This window comes from Pistacia vera, unplaced genomic scaffold (genome assembly GCF_008641045.1).
Source record: "Pistacia vera cultivar Batoury unplaced genomic scaffold, PisVer_v2 Contig557, whole genome shotgun sequence".
In the NCBI taxonomy this organism is placed as follows: domain Eukaryota; kingdom Viridiplantae; phylum Streptophyta; class Magnoliopsida; order Sapindales; family Anacardiaceae; genus Pistacia; species Pistacia vera.
The window spans coordinates 312,233-328,885 of NW_022196398.1; the positions used below are offsets into that span (position 1 = coordinate 312,233).

Genomic DNA, 16,653 nt, shown 5'->3' on the forward strand with positions numbered 1-16,653 from the left:
CGTCGGATCAAGCTAAAAAGTGGGTGTTTGTCATTTTCAAACTTTTTTAGCATCAAATTGTTTTTACAGCAAACTATGGGTGGGTGCATGTCGTTCGGCCATTAATTAAACAATATACATATTCCTTAACGTCAATGGACCGTATCATCATCGATTAATTGCATACAAATTGATGAAATAAGATTTTTTAAATTAATGTTTAAATTAAAGATTATTTTGACATGTTTAATTGTGTATCAATATGTTTTTTCATTACATATAATTATTGAGATGTTGGCATAAAAAATCATTCAATATATTGAATTGGGAATAAATATGGTACATCTTTAGCATATGGTTTAATTTACAACTAGAACTTTCCTTGAAATTCGCTGCTTCACTACAACATTTGAGGCCAATTCAGAAGAATATAGAACAAATACGAAAGTGGGTTTGTCCAATCAGTAATTTTAAATTCACCTTAGAAGTGAAATTCTACTTCAAGAATCCAATGGAGTTTATAATTGGTCAATTAGAATAAATGTGTTATGGAATTTAAAAACAAAAAATGATAATGAAAAACGACAGCAAACAACCTCTGACCAACTAATTTACCAACTCTAAAATTAAAATTAAAATTAAAAGTGTGTTTATATAACAAATTAAAAAAAAAAAAAAAAATACCTCCAATGCTCCCCGAATACAATTTTAAGTACATAGATTATCACGTTTTTATAGGCACCAGAAATGTAAAGGATGAAACAACAAATATAATGGGCTTAGCGGTTAAGGAGATTTGTTCTATTCCTTAAATATCTAGATTTAAATCTTAACGTTACCTACCACAATAACATTGTGATTTATTTGGTTCTTTGGACTTGTAGAGAAGTCACCTATCACAATAACATGCTTGTAGGGTGTTTAATATACCTCATAGATTAGTTGAGATGTGCGTAAATTGACTAAAACACCCCGTTAAAAAAAAAAAACAAACAAATATAATGCCAAAAGTAAATTAATTATTTGAATGTTGCATGTGTGCTTATACATTAAGCAATCACCTCATGATTCTTCGATGCTTTATCCCATGCATAATATATATATATACCAAGGTCCAAGTGTGTTGCTATATGGTTGTCACTTACTTACAAAAAGCATCTTTAGACAACAATATTGATTATTATAGCATCTAAAACACCAAGAATGAATCAAGAAATAAATAAATGATATGAGAGAAAACTATTAATTGTAAATATGGTATAATAAAAATATTAAAAAAAATAAGGATAATGAGGTGCAAGCACATGCATGCATGTGGATAGCTGGGGTAACATGCTAATATTATATCAAATCAATTGACCCTACCCACCTTTATTTTTTCCCTTTAGCCTGCCACTGCCACGTATCCATCCCATGAAGTAGCCGCCATCACGTCAATTCCACTTGTCAATTTCTTACTTTTTCTTTATTAATTATTTTATCCAATTAATAATTAACTTCAATTTTGAGGTAGACGTTATTGGATTTATAAGACATTAAAGCCTAGCCCATGATTTAAAGGTCTTGATGCTTTCGAATGGAGCCCATTTATTCTTAGCTAACCCAAGGCCCATATTACCTCAACCCAGCAGGGTGTGTTTTTTACGACGGATGGGACTGTACAGATTTTCTTTAATTTATAGTTTGGTTTGCTTTTAAGATGTATTTGGACACCTTCGTTTATTTCATTATTTGGCAAAGAATTTAACTAGCGCCTACCCTTAGGCCCTAAGTCAAAGGGTACTAAATGTTTGTATTAGACAGGAAGGGCACCTGTGACTACAAACAGATTACATTTAATGAATTACTTAAATAGTAAAAAAAATTATAGTATTTAAATTATAATAAAATATTCAATTTTTAAGTAAATATTAGGAATTTTCCATTAACCTCCACGCATTTAAGCTACCAATGAACACTCACTAGTTTTGAAACTGTTAACCCCCATTCTGTTAATTTTCTATAATAATAATAGACTAAATATAAATCGTACTTCATTTATAAAAGGGTGTTTTTTTAATTCACCCTAGCCTTAATTTGTTTCCTTCCTTTTCTCCCTTATCCACTTATATCCCACCATTGCTAGATCTAACAAGATGACTTGGGATGGGCACGGGCCGGGGACCCCTATCTCCAGGCCTGGTTCCAGCCCCCAAGGGGATTCCCCGAGCCCAGTCTGTCCCTGGGATGGGAATGTCGGGGAATCCCCATCCCTGACAAATGAGGAATGGGCTGTTGACATGTTATGCCACTTCAGGGTGCGGCGGGATGGGGATATGAGTCACCACATCCCAGACTTTTATTTGTAATTTTTAATTTATTGTTAGTAGTAGTCATTGGATATGTATGAATGTTTAATTTTTATTTGGATATGTATTGTTTATATTTACAATTTAATTTAGGACATAATTAAAAAAAAAAGTTTTATCAAAAAAAGAAAAAAGAAAAAGGGAAAAACGGTTTTCCCTAAAACCGGTTTGGTTTCGGCTCAGAAAAGCGGTTAACCGGTTCGGTTGCCCCTCTTTCTAGTAACATGTATAACTCTAACGCTTTTGAACACCTCTAGTTGCAGTAGCGAATTAACAAAATGCTCTACGTCTGTTTTAGTGAAGGGAAATGTGTACCTCTTTACACTGCAACTACCTCGCTCCAAAGATGATTTGCCCTAAGGTTTGCCTCTTACAACACCACTCTCCAGTCTCTCTGTTTCCACGATATAACAAGCACTTCTCAGGTGGACTCGTCCAGTCCGTCACCACTTTGCTCGACCTTATTGAACGAAGGATCTATAAAATAATGGAAGAAAAGACTCATTAATCAAAGTACGAAAGACAAGTAAAAAGGTCACTCACCAGTTGCTCTCCAAGTGGATGGTATGTCGCCCTGCCCTCTCTCTCCAAAGACTCCCTCGCCCTTCAGAAAAAAGAATTTCCCTTTCCAGTTTTTGTCACTCAACCGCAGACATGTCACCAGGTGGAGTTGATCGTGCTTTAAGGTGACTACATATCTACCATTGTCTTTATCATGTTCCTTTAAATAATAGGAATAAAGGAACTCATGCAAGCTGAATCTCACTTGGATCATAGTACAAAGGAGCTCCAATGCGATCAATTGTCTCCACCTATTCGGCATGATCTAAGTCGGCGCAATCATGAAGTGGTTTAATACTTCCCAAACCAGTTGGGGAATCGACAGCTCAGCCCATCGTAGAAGTAAATATCATACTCCTTATCCACCATGGTACGTCCCAATCAACTCGCTCATAATGTCTTGACAGACGTATCTCCATCGAGTCGTGTATATGGTACATAGTCCTTATTCTCCACTCATCGTCCTTAGTGAGCTCTGGGGGATAATCTAACGATAAGATTCCACCGCTTGGTCGGTTATGTTCATCCCTTGAACTCCCACGAGACTGTTACCTGGCTTTTCTTCGCTGTCTTCCCCATTCTCCCCTTATCTATTAGAGTCATCACCACTCGACTCAACAGAAGTCGACTTGGCCATAGCTACACTTAGCCCTTTGGGAATCCCTATCGACACATTACCATCCTTCGACAACACCAACATGGTGGGAGCATTCTCATACTCCCTACCCGTCTCCATTTCCGCCTGACTCTCCTCGCTCGACTTGGAATGCGACATCGCAGTATTTAACAGTAAACCTCCTTCACCACACTCGAGTCGGTCTGAAAGATTGATCGACCAATTGACAAAATCAACCTTTGCCTCAAGGGACTCTAAAATCATGCTAACCCCAGAAGTCGTTGCTCGGCTTGATCAAGCACCCCGGGCGAGCCGAGTGGAGTTAGTGAGTAACTTGATCTTTCCTTCTTCCTTCAAAAAACCCAACTCCCAAAATCACCAGGTATCGTTTCAACTGCCCCTCTATTTTAAAGAAAACCTTATAAGGATCTTTCAAAATCCCCAGATTCTAACCTTGTCCTAACCTCGAAATCAAGCCAAATTTAGAAATATCCACTCGAACCTCTGAAAACTTCAAAGATAAACCAAAAAAAAAAAAAGGGATATACCAAACTACTTGAAGAAAAACTCGCCTAAACTACCTTGAAAACAAAAAAAAGTGCAAAAACAAAGAAAAAAGAAATCGATTTCTATGAAGAAAAAAGATCTTACTACGAATGGTTGCTATAGTCCTTGAGAAAATTCCGACAGTGATAAAAAAGCTTTTGAGAGGAAAAGAAAACGAAGAGAAGATGAAAATGAATAGTCGTCGTAAGGGTTCCTCCCTTTTCAAGTATCCAGCCTGATAAAGTCACACGCGGCAGCGACCAATTGGCTACGACTTTTCAAATTCCCGCTTAAAAGAAAGATGAGATCCCAATCGTACACGTGTCACATGATAAAACCTGCCTCGGGAATCACAATCTTTTGTTTCCCACTTGAACTTTATGAAACCCTATAGTACACGCGTCTCGTTATCATAGCGTCATCAAATCACTCAAATAGAACTCGGCTCAATAAGATGAACTGACCCGATCTCCAATCCAAAGGTGACAAGTATCTTCCCTTTGAAGTTCAGACCACACAAGCACTCGGTCTGACCGGCTGACTGAGTATTACAAAGGGTTGTGCCTCGCACCCTATCACTCGGCTTAGTCAGCCGAGTGGACGTAGCTACAAGGATTGTGCCTCATATCCTATCACTCGACTCACTCAGTCGAGTGCCCTCAACTACATAAGAGTGCACTTCACATTTTATCACTTGGATCGTTTGGTCGAATGAGTACAACCAACAGAGGCACCTCGCACCTTCCGTCATGACGAGACATCTTCACTTAGTTAAGGGAACACTTGCTCGTCCTGGTAGATTACCACTTAGCCTGGTCAACCTCCCTTCGGACCAGTTACTTTCCAAGCTAAATACTTTTTAGCTTAGAGAGTGGGGAGCTAACTGTGGTGGTCAAAAATTACCTTGGGCCTTATCAGGCCCAGACATGCATTTTCTACTATGCAAGCCCAAGGTCGCGATTCAATTCTGGTTAGGTTGGTGTCAGAATTCATGACATAGGCTAGAATGGTAAAAGTCCTTTGTGTCATGGGCTGGGACAGACCTTACGGGACAGACCTTACTTCCGTAACCGTAGATTTTAGAATCTACATGCATTTTTTAATCCATCCAAAGTAAACGATGAAAGAAAGAAAGAAACTCACAAGGCTTTCAGACTATCATCAATCAAGCTTAATGGTGTTAATCAAAAGTGGCAAAGAGAATGTGAAAGCCCAAGTTTACTTGAACTTTGGGATGAGTTAATAATGGTAAAAGTCCTTTGTGTCATGGGCTGGGAGTTTTACACCCAAAAGACTAACTTATTAGGTAGAGGGACTTCCTCACTTTATGAGCCTAAGACCTTCCCATACGCTTTTGATATGGTATTCATTACACTTGGACCAAAACACAAGTCAAAATGAAAGCTATAAAAAGGTTCAAAAAAGAAACATAAACCATAAGAGAAACATTATGCATACTACTGGTTTTTACTAACCAACCTACACTATGACGTGGCATCTGACATGGAGATGCCAATTCATGCCACATCAGTCATTTGACACGTCAGATAGTTTTAAAAAAAAATTCCCCAAAAAATTCCCGCTTACGAATTTTTGCCCAAAAAACCATTTGTGAATCTCATTTTCCTCTAAATCTCCAACCACCACTCCGGCACTGAAAATAAACTCTGGCACCACCTTTCACTTCACCGGCTTTCTTTGAGCAAAACCCCTATCATCCCCACCGGAGATCACCCACCAATCGTCGGTCGCCGCTCATCTAGGGTTCGCACTCTTCAAACCAATTTTCGGTCGATTTCGACATCAGAAATCTACCCTGACGCCACCTTTCACCTCACCAGCCTCCCCTGACAAAAACCCCTATCATCCCCACTGAAGATCACCCACCAATGCAATGTTTGAACTTGTTTTCTGGGTTTGTGATTGTTTCAATTAACTGCAGTGTTTTTTTTTTTTTTTTCCATTTTTCTTTTTGGTTTACAGCTCCATGGATCGGTTCTGTTCGTCAATTGAATCAATCCTTGGTTCCATCAAATGCTGGAACTTCTTTTGGAAAACAATGCTTTGTAAAACCAATTTGTGCAGAACCATTGATTAATGCTTTTGATTGCAATAATTTCTGGAACTAGGAAGTTCATTTTAGAACTTGAGCAATGATTGTCTGCTCATGGATACTTGTAAAAGATTGATGTTTTTCAGTATTTTGTGTGATAGTGAATTGCATATATGCCACGGTTTTGATTACTATTTATTCATGAATTTATATGGTTTTGAAGTATATTCATTGATATATATAATTTACAATATTGTTGAGTAATCTGGTCACTTTTGTTGAGTTATAAGTTGGGTTCTAGCTGAAAGAAGTATTATATGTTATAATATGCTGAATTAGTCTTGGTTGATTAAGATATCTCAATGGTCTGCAAGTTAATTAATATGCATGTCAATTTCTATTCTCGCTTCTTTATATGGCCATCCTGTATCCAGTTTGTTTGGAGTGAGGTATTCAATACCATGTATCTCTGCCCTGTTGTTGTTTATGAACATCTTTTGTTTAAGCCAGTAGTGCTTACTGAATCAATATATATTGGTTATCTAACAATAGAATAGTTTCTTCTAAATTTATAAAGAAGCAGGCCGATATCTTTTTAACATGCAATAAACTAGGACATCAAAAACACATTCTGATTGACTGTTTTCTAGATGAATATTATCCAAAAAGTATATTTGAAACATGACCAAGCCGAGTGCTTTTCAGTTTATCTTACTTCTGAAGATATATTTCAAGAGGCATTGATTAATTTTTTTTTTATCAACAGCCTTGCAATTGCAAAAGAAGGTGAGCTTACTATTGGCACAATTGATGACATCCAGAAGCTTCATATCCGTTCTATACCTCTTGGGGAGCATGCACGCCGTATCTGTCATCAAGAGCATTCCCGAACTTTTGCTATTTGTAGTTTGAAGAACCAGTCTACTGTAGAAGAATCTGAAATGCACTTCATCCGCTTGTTAGACGACCAAACATTTGAGTTCATATCAACTTACCTACTTGACACATTCGAGTATGGTTGCTCCATCCTCAGATGCTCCTTCTCTGATGATAGTAATGTTTATTACTGTGTTGGGACTGCCTATGTTCTGCCGAAAGAAAATGAGCCTACCAAGGTAAACTAGATGCAGGTTATCTTTGTTTTCAGTTTGAGATTGACATATTGTAGCAATGTTCATATTTCAATTGTGTCTTTTCTCTGTGTAGGGGAGGATATTGGTTTTCATAATGGAAGATGGTAAGTTACAACTGATTGCGGAGAAGGAAACTAAGGGAGCAGTTTATTCATTGAATGCCTTCAATGGCAAATTGCTTGCTGCTATCAATCAAAAAATCCGGTTATACAATGGCAAATTCTTGACGATGACATATACCTTGGTGCTGAAAACAACTTTAACCTCTTTACAGTTAGGAAGAATAGTGAAAGTGGTTTGGCTTATGGGAGGAATGGATGGTGGGAATGGCAGCTTGATTGACATATTTATTTTGGAGTTTGTTTGATGGGAATTGATTATATTGGGAGTGTTTGTGTTGTTTGATTGGTTGTAATGTTTTCCAAACTTCCCCATGCATCCAGTCAATTAGTCACCATATCCACCATAATATGTTCTCTACTCACCACTTGCTCAACCATTTGCCAAAACCAAAACCAAGGAATAAGCAAGCGCCTGCGCATGCAAGCAGCTCCCAGGGCATGTACGTCTCCTCCCAGCGCCCCAAACCACCTTTCTTGGCCTTGCCCAACTTACCAACCTAACACCGCCAGCACCCTGCAACCACCTGCAGCCATTGCCCACCACACACTGCCCTCATTTTTCTGTCCATTGCAGTCACTTCCCAGCCATCACCCACCACCACACACTACCCCCCTTCACTGCAGTCTTTTCCCAAGCATCACCTGCCACCACAACTGCACACCCCCCCCCCCCAAAGCCACCCTGCCCTCCCCGCGCCCCAACCACCTTTCTTGGCCTTGCCTAACCCATATTTCACCAACCTAACACCCCCAGCACCCCTGTAACCACTCGTAGCCATCAACAAAATCACATAAATTGATTGTTCAGAATCAAGAAGTCAACTCACCGGACTCAACTTTTTTAAAGAGAACCATATTTTTGCAACTCATTGATGTAATTTATTGCTTCTAATTTAGGTTTTCAAATGCTTCAAGGTTTAGATGTTCTTTCCCCAATGTTATGTTGTGGGGTCATGTATTGTTTGGTAAAAATATTGTACAAGAAATGGCTAATACCAGCAATTGTATTAATAAAATGTTTTTTTGCTTATAGTAAATCTTGCATCTTTTAAATTGAGGTCTTGCATGTACAAAATATTATACAAGAACAACATTTATTGTTCATGATACAAGGGTAAGAAACTATGCACAATATATGGTACAAGAACAAAATATTATCCAAGAACAGCATGATATCTTTAACTTGGATTATAAACGAACAAAAATAAATTATATAATACAACTTTACGATATAACATCTTCAAACTGTCTATTCTTTTCACCATGGTCTTCACCCATTATTCTTCATTCACAAGTTTGAATCTGTGGGATACGGCCTGTAAGCGACTGACCTTTCACTGTAATTCTGGAAAATGTACAAAAAAATGACTTAAGAAATTAATTGTACACCAAAAAGAAAAGGGTAGAAAATTAATGAATCATACCTGGCTTAATATATGAACTCCTTCTTCACATCCTTAGAAGTTAATCGCATCTTGAAAATGTTCATTTGCTTACTTGGTTTCTTGGGAACCCCCGTCATACAATCGATTCAGGGATGTCGCAACACACTTTTTCATGAAATTTCTTTTGTTTACCTTTACGTACATTTTGTTCGAGCTTTGATTGTTTCTTTTTGAATGGAGGTTGACCTTTGCAACGAACAGCCCGGGGAGTTAAAATTTTATTGCTTGCCTTTGTGGAATTGGCGTGAACACTATCAAAATTTGATCACTGTGACATGACATGTCACCATGGCTATCAATCCTGCCAGCACGTTCATTTGACAATAATTTCTTCTTCATGTCAGTAATTATATGCATCACCATATTACTATCATCAATATTGATTGAGGCTAAATCAACTACCTCAGAGAATGAATTAGACAACTGATCAAACCGTTCTCTTTCAGCAGTCGTGCTCCAGCTATTATAATTGACTCTAATCTTCGTGTGGCATCTATATACATTTTTCCTCCACCTTCTTAAAATGAACTTTTCAGGTATATGATAAATCTCTTTACGAAGCAATACCGTTATTACATGTCCACAAATAATCCCTCTAAATTCAAACAATCGACAATTGCAACGAACATCACAACCACGGTCATCACAGCAAACCACAAAAGGCACACTATGACATGTCTCCCCTACCACGACAACTTCCTTTACAATATATTCTATTTCAGATTCAGTGGCACGCAAAGAAGACAACTCACAATGCAACTTAGCAGTAAGCTTTTGTTGAAACTCTTTGAATTTTGTGGTCGTGTATGCCTCCTGAAATTGTTTCTCCATTAGATAACCGGTTTATACAAGGAATCCATGATTTCCATGATCTAAAATCAGCCTCCTTTTCTTTTTCTACTTTATCACACAGTGCATTCTCATACCGTTCTACAAACTGTTTCAAAGTGGTTTTAGAATTTACATACCCATCAAAGAATGCATGCATACTTTCACTCCGCTGAGTGGTGGACAAACTCGCCCAAAAGGTGTCTTTTACAAACGATGGCACCCAACGTTGTCTTTCATTATATAGTCCAAGTAACCACTCATTGTTGTGAAGGTTGTATTTATCAATGAATCCAGTCCAACGTTGTTCGAACTCCTCACGTGTCAATGAATCATACACAACGTTTTGCAAAGCAAACTTAATACGTTCGTATTCACTGTAACCCCTTAACTTTTCTGGCAATTTCTTCATTATATGCCACAAACATCATCTATGCCATGTACCCGGAAACACAATCTCGATTGCATTCTGCATTGTTTTGTCTTGATCAGTGATTATTGCATTTGGAGCACAATTCCACATACATGCAAGCCAAGATTCAAAAAGCCAAACAAAAGTCTCCGTGTCCTCATGGGAGATTAACCCACAACCTAAGAGTATTGAATGCCCATGATAGTCAACACCAACAAACGCCGCAAATGGCATATCATACTTGTTGGTCAAGTATGTAGTGTCAAATGTGACAACGTCGCCAAATTCCTTAAATGCAACCCTACTTCTTGCATCCACCCATATAATATTCTGTAATCGACCCTCCTCATCTAAATCCATCATGTAAAAGAAATTTGCATTATCTTTTTGCATCTTTAAAAAATATTTTTGGATTGCATAAGCATCCCCGGCACCAAGTCGCAATCTCCTAACTTTTTCAATATAGTTCCTATAATCTTTTTGCAAGAAAGTCAAATTCTCAGGACCGCCTGCTTCAACTAACATGGAATTGAAATTTTTATTCGGCCTAATCCCGACCCTATCATTTACTTTAAGTCTCCTTTTCACATATGGTTGTATACCACGATTGCTCCTGAAATATCTAGTTTTCGTTGGGCTACTCAGCTCATGGTTATGATTCAACCCCACTGAACATATTTGCCATTTTCTGTTACCACATACGGCTGCACCAACCCAAGCCTTACAATCTATCTTTGTCACTGGGTACAATTTAAAAGCATTTCGGGTGTTACTACTCGACTTCCTAGTACAAGAACAAGCTAGTGTTGCGTTTGTCACCTCTCCATCATCTCCTTTCCTTGAGGATCTTATAATAACTTCAAACCCCATTCTATTCCCATAGCTTCTGTAGTATTGGAAAAGATTATCAAGTGAATCAAAAACCATCCTAGGCTTCGGCTCCCATTCCTCCTCTGCACTTCCTCTATCTTCAACTTCTTCAAATTGATTATCCTGATTCATTTATATTATAATACCCAGAATTAAAATATTATAAGATAACAAACATAATAGAAACAAAACCATCCAAATTTTTGTTTAAACTACATTAACTTGTGCGTATACAAAAATTTATCATTTATCATACAAACATGGGTACTCATTGATACATAATAATAACTTCGTTTCATTACAATGCTTACCCTTTCAGTATTAGAAACTGAAGCCTTTAACTGTTCATTTATCTCCTCCATTGTCTGCTCTTGCATGTTATCAACCTTTGTTTCTGCTCCTCTACAAAACCCTTAACAACTTAAATTCATTTTGGATGCAATGAACTAAACTAAACTTGTGTATTAATAATTAAGAAAAGACAATTAATAATTATAGTTAAATCAAGAAGATAACCATCTATGTCTTAACACAATTTGATTGAAAAAGAACGAAAAATCCTGAAAGAATTACACCTTTATTCACAGGCAGTGAATTGGTATAAGCAGTAGTAACATACCCTCTTGATAGTATTGATCTGGAAATGTCTGTCCGAAAGGCGCTGAGTGAATCTGTTTGGAAAGGTCCTTAAAAATTGCCAACCTTTTTCCAACCAGAACCCTAAAACGAAAAATGGTTATAACAACTGATCATATTTCTGAATTCAAGAACTCCATATACGTACCTAACTAGAGAATGATTCAGTTATACATGCTTCCGAACATATAACAAAAAGATAAGCAAGGGGAACATAAATAACAAGAATTGAAGTCCTATTTAGACACACTTCCATTACAATAGAGATCATGCACTTCAACAGCAAAAAGCACTTGAAATCAGCCATTGAAGTCAGTCAAATTAGCTCTGATACTATGTAAACTAAATTCAGAATTTTGTTAAAATAAATTGTTCACATAATTAAGTTGTAAATTGACTCAAGTCAACATATATATATTTATCTTGGTCCTTTCCTTATGGAATACCAAAGTAAAACCCATATACAACTCTATGTCTTTCAATTCAAGGTGTATATTCGATTAGCTACTTTGAAGATTTAGGAACAAGTATCTACTCATTTCTTACTTCATTCTTATACCCATCTAACGCAGTACTTGAAATGGCCACAACTAATATGAAAAGGAAAAATATTTCAACAATGCATTGTTCAAATTTTGAAGATTCACGAATTATGTGACATTTTGATGAACAGCCATTTGCAGTAGTACTTTTTGGAGGCAAAGATTGGGATACTACTGGTTTGAGAAACACTATGAATATTAAGCTTTGCAAGCTCCACGACACCTTATATAAAACATCTCAACCCATTTTTTTCACCTTTTCTTCCCCAAATTATGCAGTTCCTTTCACTGTTTTAATTTGCACGGAATTTCCTCAATTTATCGGATTTACAAAGCTCCTTTTTACTATAATATTGTTTATCATAAAATTTGTACACACTTATACATGGTTCTCAACTCAAAAGCACCAAGCAAGTGTTGTGTTCCACTTCTCCCAACAGCAACAAGTAAGTAAGAGAGATCATTGAGTGAGTAAGCTCTTACCACTCAAAAGGAACTCTCACTGGTTAGCGACAGAGACAAATGCGACAATGACAATGGATGTCGCAGCCGGCAGTTCAAATGCTCAAATTCGGGATGGGTAGTTTGGGTTTTGAGTATGATTTAATTTGGGAGAAGATTTAGGTTATTAAGAGTGGGATTTGAGAGAGAAGATTTAGGTTATTAAGATTGGGATTTGGGAGAGAAGATTTTAAGTTATTAAGATTGAGATTACGGAGGCAAAATTTTGTTCTGTAAACCCAGTTGTGCACAAAAATTTTTCACAAATTTTTTTTTTAAATTATCTGACATGGCAGATGAATTGGCATCTCCACGTCAGATGTCACGTCATGTTGTAGGCTGGTTAGTAAAAACCAGTAGTATGCATAGTGTTTCTCAAACCATAAATATTCAATATGCTATCGAAAGAAAGTGGTTACGAATGCTATTTGTCCATTGCTATGCAAAAGCATTTGATAAATACTATAGAAATCATATAATCGCTATGCAAATGCACATTCATTAGCATTTGATAAATATTACAGAAACCATATAATTGTAGTTTTTGCGTTCAAAATCCTCTCTTTCAAATAATTGGAGTTTAGGGAGTTTCCAAAATGAATTTATGAGTTTGCATTTTTTAGTTGAGTTTGTGAGTTATTGCCATGGGTGGTGGTTGCCACGGTCGTACTTATTTTTTATATTTAATTTTGGGTTGTATTGATTGAATGATTGCAATGGTAATTTTTTTTATTTATTTATTTAGAGTAGGTTTATTTTTTATTGATTATTTTAGTATGACAATAAATTTAAGGGTATTTTAGTCTTTTGTCACGATTTTAACGGGTTTTAGTAACAAAATTTAACGGTAAGGGTGTAAATGTCACTATCTCGAAACGTAAGGGGTTTCTTTAGTATCTGGGAACCAACTTGATTCTTTTATTAAACCAGAAGGATGGAAATGATTTTAACTTTTAGAGGTCTATAATACATTTGCCCGCACTATATCTCATCTCCATAATCAAAACAAAAGATTTCAATTTACAAACCCTGGAGGACTGTACACAACACAAGAACACAAAAAACCAAGAGCTGCCACCGGTCGTCGTCTCCGGTCTCTTCCACCTTCTACTGCCTCTCAAGTAAGTTGGTGTTATTCTTTCACTTAGATTCTTGAGAATTGTAATCCTCTATCTGTTGTGAATTTGTGCGAAAACAAGCTTTCATATTTGTGAGAGTTACTGATTAATGAAAAGGAGTTACCTGACTAATAGCATTTACAGTCATGTGGCTTGATTTTTATTTTTCTTTCAAGGTGATGGAGAAGTTAGCTTCTGGTTTGATAGATGTCACTATTTAACTTATGATTTATGAAGAATTTCGCATTAATGTTTTTGATAATCATATTTCCCAATTTCCCAATTATGAACACTATACCAATCCCCAATATATTATTATATAAACTGATAAACAATTTAGAACTAGGGTTTTGGTATCTTAGCTCAGCAGCGCTATGGGCAACAGCAGCTCGGGTCGTGTAATGTTGTGTGTTTAGTTACTATAAAGTGCAGTTTTGAATCTCGTTTTCTATTCGGTTAGAATTTTCTCAGTTTTTCCATATAATCGATATGACATTTCAATCCTTTTAGAACTTACTATTTTCACAGCAGTGTAAGATTACCTGTTAATATATATTTTTTAATCTCTTAAGATAGTTATCTTCTAATACGTTTGTGATTAACTGTCTCCCCCTAGTTTGCTGGTGTGTTTTTCTCTTTTTAGTTTTGATGCTGATTTTACTTTATTTTATGGTTGTTTGATGGTTTATGAAGTTGAATCTTTTTCGGAAAATTCCCTTATTTCTTTTATTGATGTTTCAAGATTTTTATTACGACTTTATGATTAATATATTATGCAGAGATTATTGTTCTGTTATACTTGCATTGTGAGATCTTGGTTAATCATTTATTTGCATTTTTAATTCTGTGTATTTTCAAAATTATGACTACACTTTTTTTTTTTTTTTCAATTTTTAATTTTGGAGTGTAATGGGCTGGGGAGGGGCTTCGCTCATGCCCTGACCTATTGCTGTTTCTTTTTGTCTCTTGCTGGCTCTTACACACTCTCTTGCTTGCTTTCTCATTCAGTCAGTTGCAGTCTCCACCATGAGCAGATCAGGACAGCCTCCAGATTTGAAGAAGTAATTGCTTGCACTCTCTGTTTCTTCTATTTTTTATATTTTATTGCAATGTTGAATTTATATTGTTTGTTTGATTCACCATTTCTGATTTCGATTTTGGGTTTTGGATTGATTCAGGTACATGGACAAGAAGCTTCAGAGTAAGTTCTCTTTCATGCAATCTTAATTTTTTACTATTTGTTGTTTCACTTATTTATTAAATTAACGGCTAAATTCATGCCAAAATTAGTGTAATTGAAAGAATTGTAATTCTTTAGACTCGAGTTTTTCTTTAGTTTGTCATGTTGGTAGTAGTTTAATTCACGTAACATTTTGGCTTCTGGTTAATTTTAATTACTGTGTTTGCTTGTTGGGATTATGTTATGGGTTTCATATATTGATTATGTCAATCTTTCAGAAATACTTGGTCGAGGTTTTTCATGAATATTACATTCTAGAATTCTGTTGGGTTTATTGATATGTTGTCAGTTTAATTTATCGTTTTGTTAAAATTGCGTTCTGGGCTACATATAACTGAGATATTTCCTGGATAATCTATTCTGCATTCTACAAAAATTTTCTGTTTTAATTTTTTAATTTCATAGTGTTTGCATAAATTTTCCATTTGAAATTGCCAATTATGCTTGTTCCTCTCTATAGGGCACGAAATCTGCTTTTTTAAATGAATAAATATAAATTTCTTTATTGACATTATTGTGTTATTAGTGAGTTTTCTCTTGTCTGAGATGTAAACTTATCCAAAATGGAAATTTGGGTAGTGCAAAATGTTATGTCGCTGTGGGAATAACTTTGCTTCACTAAATGTGATTAGTTAGAAGATAGGCATTAACGCAATATCAAGAGTGCCTTTCTTTCTGGTGTCATCCGAAAAATCTGTCTTCATTGTATCTATGTTTCTCTGGAGCATTCTTCAGTTCCTGCCACTTGCAGCAACTCTCTTATTTATGGGGTTCATGCTTTAGATTTCCATATGAACATTTCCTATGGGGCTTGGTTTAGAATCTGTAGCTAGATATCATTAATGAAAGATGCCTGTGAATTTTTCTTTGTATTGTCTGTCGCAATTCACGGAACCAAGCTGACTTTTAACTCTTCTTGAGTTTATGCACTGCTTATGTGATTCAGTCCATAAACAACCATTAGAAACAAGCATGTCTCTGGGTATGTTGTACAGATTTGTAGCATGGTCAACATTCAATCTGTTGCTTCTCATAGCTTTTGTAGACAGCATGGACATATCTGTTGCAAGATTATTAATTTATTTTCAAAATATTGAAAACCAACTGGAATTTGTACTGCAGTCAAGCTGAATGCTAATAGGATGGTTGTTGGAACACTGCGTGGGTTTGATCAGTTTATGAATCTTGTGATTGACAACACAGTGGAGGTGAATGGCAATGAGAAAACTGATATAGGGATGGTGGTGAGTTTCTTTGCCTTTTCCTGTTGTTTGCAGACGGTTGAACTTCCATTTGAGTAGTGAAATTGTAGCGGTCTTTTCTAATTGATATCACATTTCTGCTGCAGGTTATCAGAGGAAACAGTGTCGTCACTGTAGAAGCTCTTGAACCAGTTAGCAGACCACAGTGACCTTGGTTTTCCCATTGATGCTGATCCAATGTATTTTGTTACTGTTATGTATTATGGATAAAATATGAGTTTAGTTAGTTTCAAACCTTAATAAACAATACCATATCAATTATCCTCTTTTTTATTTTATTTGCGTCTATATAAATGTGTTATACATCATTCCATCCCATATATGAGATTGTACGCAATGAAAGTATACTAACCATTTTCCCTAGATTATGATATACAAACGCAATTATATGATTAACATGCGCCAAATGAAAAAAACACACGTCTCATGAGGACAAATTTT

At 36.2% G+C, this 16,653-nt stretch overlaps 3 protein-coding genes across 3 annotated transcripts; 1 reads left to right on the forward strand and 2 right to left on the reverse strand.

Annotated features, from left to right (window-relative positions):
- Window positions 1-7,728: 7,728 nt before the first annotated feature.
- Window positions 7,729-9,634, reverse strand: LOC116108195 (protein FAR1-RELATED SEQUENCE 1-like). Its single transcript, XM_031394464.1, has 2 exons — window positions 9,033-9,634; window positions 7,729-7,882 (listed from the first exon to the last, which is right to left on the reverse strand). The coding sequence occupies exons 1-2, from the start codon at window positions 9,632-9,634 to the stop codon at window positions 7,729-7,731; spliced, it is 756 nt and encodes a 251-aa protein (XP_031250324.1).
- Window positions 9,635-10,058: 424 nt separating this feature from the next.
- On the reverse strand, window positions 10,059-11,045 carry LOC116108196 (protein FAR-RED IMPAIRED RESPONSE 1-like). The gene has a single exon (XM_031394465.1). The coding sequence runs from the start codon at window positions 11,043-11,045 to the stop codon at window positions 10,059-10,061; it is 987 nt and encodes a 328-aa protein (XP_031250325.1).
- A 2,625-nt stretch (window positions 11,046-13,670) lies between these two features.
- On the forward strand, window positions 13,671-16,375 carry LOC116108223 (probable small nuclear ribonucleoprotein G). The gene is made up of 5 exons (XM_031394491.1): window positions 13,671-13,713; window positions 14,719-14,771; window positions 14,889-14,911; window positions 16,073-16,194; window positions 16,299-16,375. The coding sequence occupies exons 2-5, from the start codon at window positions 14,737-14,739 to the stop codon at window positions 16,359-16,361; spliced, it is 243 nt and encodes an 80-aa protein (XP_031250351.1). The 5' UTR covers window positions 13,671-13,713; window positions 14,719-14,736; the 3' UTR covers window positions 16,362-16,375.
- Window positions 16,376-16,653: the final 278 nt, after the last annotated feature.

Coding starts and splice junctions, on each gene's coding strand:
- LOC116108196 (XM_031394465.1), bottom strand. CDS start 11,045: ATGAATCAGGATAATCAATTTGAAGAAGTTGAAGATAGAGGAAGTGCA.
- LOC116108195 (XM_031394464.1), bottom strand. CDS start 9,634: ATGGAGAAACAATTTCAGGAGGCATACACGACCACAAAATTCAAAGAG. Junction 7,883..9,032: donor TTCACGCCAATTCCACAAAG/GCAAGCAATAAA, acceptor CAATGGCTGCAG/GTGGTTGCAGGGTGCTGGCG.
- LOC116108223 (XM_031394491.1), top strand. CDS start 14,737: ATGAGCAGATCAGGACAGCCTCCAGATTTGAAGAA. Junction 14,912..16,072: donor CATGGACAAGAAGCTTCAGA/GTAAGTTCTCTT, acceptor TTTGTACTGCAG/TCAAGCTGAATGCTAATAGG. Junction 16,195..16,298: donor AAACTGATATAGGGATGGTG/GTGAGTTTCTTT, acceptor TTTCTGCTGCAG/GTTATCAGAGGAAACAGTGT.